We start from the raw sequence: 9,363 nt of genomic DNA, 5'->3' as shown, positions 1-9,363 counted from the left end.
CACCAGTGCTGCTGATTCTCTTTCTGGATGGAGTGCAACTGTAACACCACTGCCGTTTGCCAGGTAAGAAAGTGCAAATAATGAAATTGTTGTACCAGGTCATGCTCTGACTAAACAAAATAGTCAAGAAAGTATTTTAAATAACTTTGCACTGGTAATTATTTGCACTTTTAAAACACATATATTTTTCTATTTCTATAATAAATTATTGACAAACGTGAAACAAATTTACGAAGCTGAGGTTGAGCTTCATTAACAAATACGTTCGGTAAATCCAATTATTTAATACAAATAATTGAGTAATTTGCAGGGGCAAATTATATACAAAGTGAATGCATTTTTCGTTTTCGTTTTCGCCAGTTACTTGCAACTACTTTGTTGGAATTTACCCATAATCACAATATTGATTATTTATCGTTTTTTATTATTCTATAAACAAAGTGAGTGCATCTTTCGTTTCGCTAATTTCTCGCGTTTACTTTGTTGGAATTTACTTACAACCGTCGCTCAACAGTATTCAAATACTCTTATCGTTCTTTGCGCTGCATTGCCTTCTCTCTTAAAAAATTTAGTAAATTGTGTTCACTATGTCAACTAAAAAGCGAGCATCATCCCCACAAAAAAATGAAGAATTGGATAAACTACTCCAGCAACGAGAAACTGTAGTGGCCAGTATCTTGCGTATTAAAAAAGTAATTTCTGAAAAAACTGTTGATTTAAACCCTGTAGAACTGGAATGTAGGTTGGACATTCTCAATTCATACATTAAACAGGCCATGACTTGCCAACAAAAAATAGAGTGTATCAACGAGTTTGATGTATTTCGGCCAGATCTAGAAGAAATCTGCGTTGCTTCGAAATCATTGTTTCTACAGGCGTTAGGTAAAAACCGCAAGTCTAGTATCCCTGATACTTCGCATGAATGCAGCAATCATCGTTCCAGGCTGCCAAGTATGCGTTTACCTAAATTTAGTGGGAAACATTCTGAGTACAAAAACTTCATAAGCCTTTTTGAAAGCTTAGTGCACAATGATCAGTCGCTAAGTGATATTGAAAAATTCAATCATCTCATTTCGTGTTTGTCTGACGAAGCTCTTGGTACAGTTAAGGCATTTCAACTCACTGAAACTAATTACTCAAAGGCATTAGCTAGTTTAAAAAGAGTTTACGATAACACTTGTCTAATCTTTTTCGATAGTATCTCGCAGCTTTTTGAACTGCCAGAAATGAACAAGCCATCTGCTTCTGCATTACGCAATATCATAGATACTGTTTCTGCCATATATGAGTCCCTATTGTCAATAGGAGATGATAAGAACATTTCAAATGCGATTCTTATTCATTTAGGCATGTCAAGAGTCGATGCCGCCACGAAATCTAAATGGGAGGAGCAATTAGATTACAATAAGCTGCCGCTCTGGTCTGATTGCGAGACTGCATTAAATAAGCGATACCAACACATTTCTGCTGACGAAGCTTCTAAATCAAGGTCTCGATCGAACAGGCCAAAACAAGACAACTGGCAAGGTAAGAATGTAAAATCGTCACTTATGTGCAAGAAAAATAGTTCGCAAGAGGAAAGTAGATGTTTGTTCTGTAATGCGAAGGAACATGTAATAAATTCATGCTCCGCCTTTGCTGCCCTCTCAGTTACTGAACGGTTCAATTTCATTAAATCATCTTCGGCATGTATAAATTGTCTCAAGAAAGGGCACACGGTATCTAGATGCAAGGCGTCACGCTGCAGAGTGTGTAATCGGTCGCACCATACTCTTTTACACCAATATTCTACTAACACTCCTCAAACAGGTTTATCTTATAATCCAGAACAACCTATTATTTCTCGTGCCTCTGTGAATCATAGCTCATCGAATGACGATCAAATTATTCTAGCCACTGCAGTCATAACCATTCAAGGAAAATCTGGAGAGTATCAGCTGGCCAGAGCACTGCTCGATTCCGGTTCTCAAGTCAACCTTATAACCGAGGAACTTGCACAACGACTGCAACTAAAAAAAGAAGCGAAAACTCTAAACCTAATTGGCATTGGTGAAACAAACTCCACAGTACGGCAAAAATTACATGCCACTGTGAGATCACGTATTAACTCTTATGAGTTTTCTACTGATTTTTGGGTAATACCTTCAATCTCCACTTACCAACCCGACAAATTTGTGTCAATGAGTAATTGGAATGTTCCTTCCAATCTTTCACTTGCTGATCCGCACTTTCACAAACCGCAAAAGATAGATCTTCTACTTGGTGCCGAAAGCTTTTTCGAACTGTTGTCGATTGGACAAATAAAACAAGGTACTAATCTTCCAATTCTCCAAAAAACTTTACTTGGATGGATTGTATCAGGAAAATATAAAGATGTCCCAAGTAATGTATCTAAGATATGCAATTTAATACGCCTTCAAGAAGCAGAGTCAACAGGTGATTTCTGCTTAAACTCTCTTGTGAAAAAATTCTGGGAATTGGAAGAAATTCCCAAGGAGCTCACTGTCAAAAAATACACAATAGAACAACAACACTGTGAGACCAAGTTTCTCAACACAATTTTACGCTTACCTTCAGGGAGGCTTAAGGTGCAGCTTCCTTTCAAGTCCAACCCCAACCTTCTAGGTCAGTCATATGAAACAGCAAAAAATCGTTTTCTCTCACTGGAACGCAGGTTGTCGAAAGACTGTATGCTTCAGAAGCTGTATATGGAGTTTATGGCAGAGTATCGTGACTTAGGTCACATGACATTAACTACTGACAACTTTTCTTCGACACCTCATTACTATATACCGCATCAGTGTGTGTTGAGACCTCAGAGTACCTCGACAAAACTTCACGTCGTGTTCGATGCTTCATGCCGAACATCTTCACAAGTGTCGTTGAACGACATTCTAATGGTTGGTCCAACGGTACAAGAAGAATTGTATTCAATCCTACTTCGCTTTCGTATGCACAAATACGCGATGACTGCTGACATTACAAAAATGTACCGTCAAATCGAAGTTGACGAGGCAGATCGCAATTTTTAGCTTATTCTCTGGAGGGAAAAACCTACGGATCAGATTAGCGTTTATAAACTGAACACAGTGACATATGGTACTTCACCTGCTCCTTTCTTGGCAACACGTTGCCTAAACTACTTAAGTGACCTGTACAAGAATTCTCATTCAGTTGGAGCAAGGGTTATCCGACATGACTTCTATGTCGATGACCTATTGACTGGAGCTGACAGTCTGAAGGAACTGGAAACAATTCGTACCCAATGTACTGAAATTCTTGATTCGGCTGGACTTAAATTAGCGAAATGGTTTTCAAACCATAAAACGTATGACTCGTCAGACTTCTTTCTAAATGTTAATAATACTGATTCCACAAAGGCGCTAGGTATACACTGGATTCCCCAGAATGATACGTTTAAGTTCCATGTAGACGAAAAGTTTCATGAATTGCGAGCAACAAAAAGAAACATACTATCAGTATCAGCTCGGCTCTTCGATCCCCTCGGACTAGTATGCCCAATAGTGACTAACGCAAAAATTTTATTGCAAGAACTTTGGCTTCAGAAGCTTGACTGGGATGAGTCAATTCCTATGCATCTCGATTCTAGCTGGCAAGCATTTAAAAGTAACCTGACTCAGATGGACTCTATTTCCATTCCGCGGTATGTTCATATTCATTCAAATATAAAATGCGATATTCACGGTTTCGCCGATGCGTCAATAAGAGCGTACGGCTGTTGCATCTACGTCCGAATCCATGATTCGAATGGTATTCATTCTGAGTTGTTAACTGCCAAATCTAAGGTTGCTCCTTTAAGCACAAAATCAGTACCCAGATTAGAGCTGTGTGCCGCTCATTTATTGGCTAAACTATGGTATCGAATTCAGCCGTTGATAACTTGCGAAATCGGTGATGTTTATTTTTGGACGGACTCTGAAATTACACTTCATTGGATTAAAACTCACCCATCCACTTTAGCAACATTTGTAGCAAACAGAGTTGCAGAGATCCAAGAATGGACGAGCGAAGTTCTTTAGAGACACGTTCCATCAAAGCTAAATCCTGCAGACTTAGTCTCCAGAGGATGTAATGTAGATGAGTTGATTCACTCAATTTGGTTTCGTGGCCCATCATATTTGCTTCAAGATGCAACTAACTGGCCAAAAAATAGTCATTTTCCACTATCAACAGATGAAAAAAATTTAGAGAAACGAAAGGTCAAGGTCGGACTTTTAGCAGTTGAAATTGAAACTAATGTCATTTCAAAACTAATCTGTAGCCAATCATCTTACCCAAGACTGCTGAGAATTTTCGCGTACATTCTACGTTTTATCACTAAGAAAAATGAGAGAGCCAACGCTCTTATTCCGACATCAAAGGAGCTTAATTGGGCATTCTTGAAAATCGTTGAATTCATTCAAAATCACGAATTCAGGGATGAGATCGAAAAAATGAAGAAGTCGCATAAATTGCCAGTTAGCATTCAGAAACTAACTCCGTTCATTCATACAGTCCAAGATGGTTCTCGAACATGCAATTTGCTTCGTGTAGGAGGTCGTCTACTAAACGCACCACTGTCTTATGATTCAAAATTTCCCTTGCTGTTACCTAAGAAATTGCATTTTGTCGAGATTTATTTACGATTTCTCCATACAACCAATTGTCATGCTGGTCCAAAAGCCTTAGAAGTGCTGCTTCGTGAAAAAATTTGGGTCATAAATTCAAGCAAGGCATGCAGTAAAACCGTAAGAGCATGCATACATTGTTTTCGATACAAACCTAAGCTGTTGACCCAAGTAATGGGAAACTTACCTGCAGATCGGTTAAAGGCACTACGACCCTTTTTAATTAGCGGTGTCGATTTTTGTGGGCCTGTATACACTACTTTGAAAATTCGTGGTCGACCACCAGTTAAAATGTATATCGCAGTGTTTGTTTGTTTCACGTCAAAGGCTATACATTTAGAACTTGTAACAGATCTGACAACTAACTGTTTTATTTTTTGTCTTAAAAGGTTTGCCGGAAGACGAGGACTCCCAGAAAAAATCTATTGCGACAATGCGACAAATTTTGTAGGTGCCGATCGCAAGCTGAGAGAGCTGATAGAGGCGTTTCGAGAGCACAAGGACGATCTGGCATACTATGCTGCACAAAGGGGCATAGAGTTTGTCTTCATACCACCCAGGGCACCTCATTTCGGAGGATTATGGGAAGCGGCGGTAAAGTCGGCAAAACACCACATACAACGAACAACCAACAGTGCGCTCCTTACCAGCGAAGAACTGCAAACAGTGCTCATAGAGGTAGAAGCCCTGCTAAATTCTCGTCCACTCAGTCCATTGAGTCAAGACCCAAACGACAAAGAGGCGCTAACACCAGCACACCTGTTGATAGGAGGTACTCTTCACACGCTGCCGCAAGAATCCGCGCAAGGCGTCTCCGACAACAAATTGAGCACTTTGAAACGTTGGCGTCTGTTATGCGAGCTCAAACGGAGGTTTTGGCAGGCCTGGTCGAAAGATTACATCCTACAGCTGCAGCCCAAGAACAAGTGGGAGTTCGAGCAGCCGAATCTCGCAGTCGACCGACTAGTCGTCGTCCAAGAAGACAACCTTCCCTCTCACCAGTGGAAGCTCGGAAGGGTGGAAGCCGTAATTACAGGTCGCGACAATAAGGTCAGGGTCGTTGACGTCAATACCAGCAACGGAATTCTGAGGCGTCCAGTTCACAAATTAGCGATGCTGCCAGAAAATTGAACACATGATCGTGCTTCAACGCGGCCGGTGTTGAATGTTTATATATTTTTTTTTTTTTTTTTTTTTTTTTTTTTTTGTTTATAAAAGCATTATTTTTTAATGCTTTTATAATTGAAAACAAATTCCACCTTATTTTTCTTACTTTAGCATATATCGTGGTGAGTAGGGACCGGGTGGGCAAAGTAGCAGGGTCCGGGTGGGGAAAATATTCACGCGCCATTATGTAGCATTAGGCTTTTTGTTATTGTACTGCGTAATATTTTCACCTCATTACACAAAATTTTTGAATATTTTTTGAATAATCCAGAAAAATTTATACACAATTTTTCGAGTAACTCTCAGTTTCTTTTCTTTATCTTCTTTGGTCTTAATGTTATTTGTATTTAAGCTTAAAATATTAGTTTCTTATGTATTTCACCCCAGCTTTTGTTCGAAGATGTAACATGTTTAAATGTAAAGGCAATAAATGCTCTTAAAGTATTTCTTTGATGAGTTTTGTACCAACTTAAGAGATAATACACAATGAACTATTTAAACATTATTGATATTTTGACTTTCATTTGGAAATATGCGTTAAGATCTTAACACAATCGATCCGATCTATAACATTTACAATTTTTTATATAAATTTTATATAACTCTTTATATATATAAATATATATTCAAGAATAGTATGAAATATCTTATAAATTCTAATTTCATAAAATTAATAAATAATTTTAAAATTATAATATATAGAACATTTTTTTATAAAACATACGCATTTCACTTCGAATTAATTTCTTACATTACCCACCGTCTAACTGAGCCTTAAGTCGTCTTAGGAAATATTCGAATGTCTTAAGGCCCAGTTAGACGGTAGGTAACGTAAGAAATTATTTCAAAGTGAAATGCACAACCAACCAAACCTGCGTATTTGATAGAAATTAAAGGAATGGCACTTTTAAGTGAAGTAAGTAAGTGAAGAATATTAAGTTAATACTTTAAAAACAAAAAATATTTTAAAGTACAAGTATTTTGATGGGTATAGGCTCAGTTTAATTGGAAATAACATTATTTTTTCTTTCGTTTTATATCATTTAAACGTAGTTCATTTTTTTGCATATAATTTTTACAATAAATGCTTTTCTTTATAGAATGCGAGAAAGTACCAACTGCTTAGTGCTTCCGAATGTGACGCCTACATTACCACAAATGCCATCACAATGTTCCGCATGACTGACTTCATCTGACGAAGCATCTTCAGCTTCACCTGTATATGTTTCGCAAACTTTGCAGTTCTCTTTTCCTCAACAATCAACTGCCAAAAAAAGAAAAATTGTGGATCGCGATGAACTTGACAGAGCCGTGTTGAATGCAACGGCAACATTTAATAGTTTCATCAAGACCAAATTAAAAGACCCACAATACAATGAAGCAGTTGAAGATTTTGGTTAAATGGCGATGGCCGTTTTATCAAAATTTGAAGACACGAAGCAATCCAGAGTAATAAAACGATGCACTGACATACTCATGGCAGCTGAAATGGAGAACTAAAGAAAATTAATATTTATTACTTATATATTTATTTACTACTATTAAATTACTATTTATTATTTATTTATTTATTTATTTTTATATTTTATGTATTTATTTATATATATTCTTATTTAATTTTATTTTTTATTTATTTATTTTATATTTAATTACAAGTGTCTTCTTTAATATTTTAATATAAGCTGTGTTATTAATTTTAAGAAAAATATTTTAATTTGATAAAAATTATGTTATAAGTACCTTATTAAATACATTAATAAAAAAAATCAAATTAATTCTATACAATTCTATTTTCTTTCAAATAATATGAGTTTGAAAAGAAATTGCACCTTCATTAACAAAATAATTAGCTAGGTACATTCTTAAGTTGTATGCATTGTCTGGACCACGCCGTACAAAAGACGTTACAGAAGGCAATAGGCCTCCAACAGATATTAATTCGTTAAATCTCTGCAAAATTTTCCGGACAGTACCATCGCTGTGTATCATTCAGCATAATGAATTGTGAAGCACCAAACATGCCAACACAATTTTTTCTGCATTTTCTGGACTAAACTCCATTGTTGCTCTCATTACTCTCCACCGCGCTGTTAAAATACCAAAAGCATTTTCAATCACTCGACGTGACCGAGATAATCTGTAATTAAATACTTTTTGTGTTCTATTTGTAACATTTCTTGGATATGGTTTTATAAGATTATTCTTTAGTGGAAAAGCGCAATCAGCGACGAAGTAATGGGGGAATGGTTGTGAAGTTAATGGTAAAGGAATACTGCGCGGCAACGTTAATTTTTATTCCGCCATGTCTTTACCAAATCTTGCTACTCGAAATATTCCTACAATTTAACAATCATTATTATATTTGTTCAAATATTTTATAATAATTTGTTACCGGGCTAATTGGTCAAATTTTAATATAAATAAAAAGACACTAATTTATTATTTATATTTAAAAATCGTTTATACTTTATTTCCGATATTTCGACTATCTTCGATAGTCATCTTCAGGGAAAACTACACAAAATATAGGATGTTCACATTTCAAATATTTTAATAAACAAGCTAAATATAACTACCTCCATTTTTTCACTCTGACTTTCATATGCTCTCAAGCTTGCCGAAGTGAAAGTGTATTTAGCATCACAAGCTGCTATTAGTACGATGCTAAAAAATTTTTTAATAATTAAAAAATTGGGAACCTGATCCCCGAGGACATTTAATAGCAACATGCTTGCCGTCAATTGCACCAACACAATTTGGAATGTTCCATGTTTGCCAAAAATCTGCTGCAATATGCCGATATTGCTCTTCTGTAGGTTCACTTAAATAAATTGGCGATAGTAGTTGCCAAATGATATCACACATTTCCAACACGAGTTTCTAACTGTAGCTCTTCCCAATTTATAGCTCCATGCTTAACTCTGTAAGGAGACGCCATGTGCCAAATGCCTTAAAAAATGTTCGTGTTATTTTTACTAAAATTACTAATAAAACAATACATGTAACTTACAAGAGAGTAAGTGATAAACGTTATTAATTTCAATAATAAAGTATATATTTCCGTGTTTTCATTTCGATTATTCATAATTGACAATAATTTACTAAAAATAATTTCAATTATTTTGCTTTACAAATATTTTCATACAAAGGTAATACAGAAACTCACTGCACTTGCGGACAAACAACTATCGACTGGAACTTTTGAAAATATTTTGTTCACTTGTTCAAATGTTAACAAAATCAGCTGCTTGCTTACCGTCTAAAGGCTCAGTTAGACGGTGGGTAACGTAAGAAATTAATTCGAAGCGAAATGTACAACCAACCAAATCTGCGTATTTGACAAGAACGAAATAAACAAAAACGGTGTACTTTGTTTATATCGTTTCTGTCAAACACACAAGTTTGGTTGGTTGTGCATTTCGCTTTGAATTAATTTTTTACGTTACCTACCGTCTAACTAAACTTAATACCGCCTTAATATAAAACGAAATTTTCATTTCGTTTCTCCTTAATTTCTTACGTTACCTACCGTCTAACTGCGCCTTTAATTAGTTTATAGTCCGTATAT

General features: G+C 36.0%; 2 protein-coding genes and 1 pseudogene across 2 annotated transcripts; 2 read left to right on the top strand and 1 right to left on the bottom strand.

Annotated features, from left to right (window-relative positions):
- Window positions 1–44: 44 nt before the first annotated feature.
- Window positions 45–5,787, top strand: LOC119689847. Its single transcript, XM_038104765.1, has 2 exons — window positions 45–63; window positions 5,018–5,787. The coding sequence occupies exon 2, from the start codon at window positions 5,210–5,212 to the stop codon at window positions 5,675–5,677; it is 468 nt and encodes a 155-aa protein (XP_037960693.1). The 5' UTR covers window positions 45–63; window positions 5,018–5,209; the 3' UTR covers window positions 5,678–5,787.
- Window positions 588–3,032, top strand: LOC119688772. Its single transcript, XM_038103440.1, has one exon. The coding sequence runs from the start codon at window positions 588–590 to the stop codon at window positions 3,030–3,032; it is 2,445 nt and encodes an 814-aa protein (XP_037959368.1).
- Window positions 5,788–7,784: 1,997 nt separating the features above from the next.
- LOC119688770 lies at window positions 7,785–8,660 on the bottom strand (annotated as a pseudogene).
- Window positions 8,661–9,363: the final 703 nt, after the last annotated feature.

This window comes from Teleopsis dalmanni, chromosome X, assembly GCF_002237135.1.
Source record: "Teleopsis dalmanni isolate 2A chromosome X, ASM223713v2, whole genome shotgun sequence".
Classification (NCBI taxonomy): domain Eukaryota; kingdom Metazoa; phylum Arthropoda; class Insecta; order Diptera; family Diopsidae; genus Teleopsis; species Teleopsis dalmanni.
This window is presented reverse-complemented; position numbering and strand designations above follow the sequence as displayed.

What these genes read in the sequence shown, in the direction of transcription:
- LOC119688772 (XM_038103440.1), top strand. Translation starts at nt 588, where the DNA reads ATGTCAACTAAAAAGCGAGCATCATCCCCACAAAAAAATGAAGAATTG.
- LOC119689847 (XM_038104765.1), top strand. Translation starts at nt 5,210, where the DNA reads ATGGGAAGCGGCGGTAAAGTCGGCAAAACACCACATACAACGAACAAC.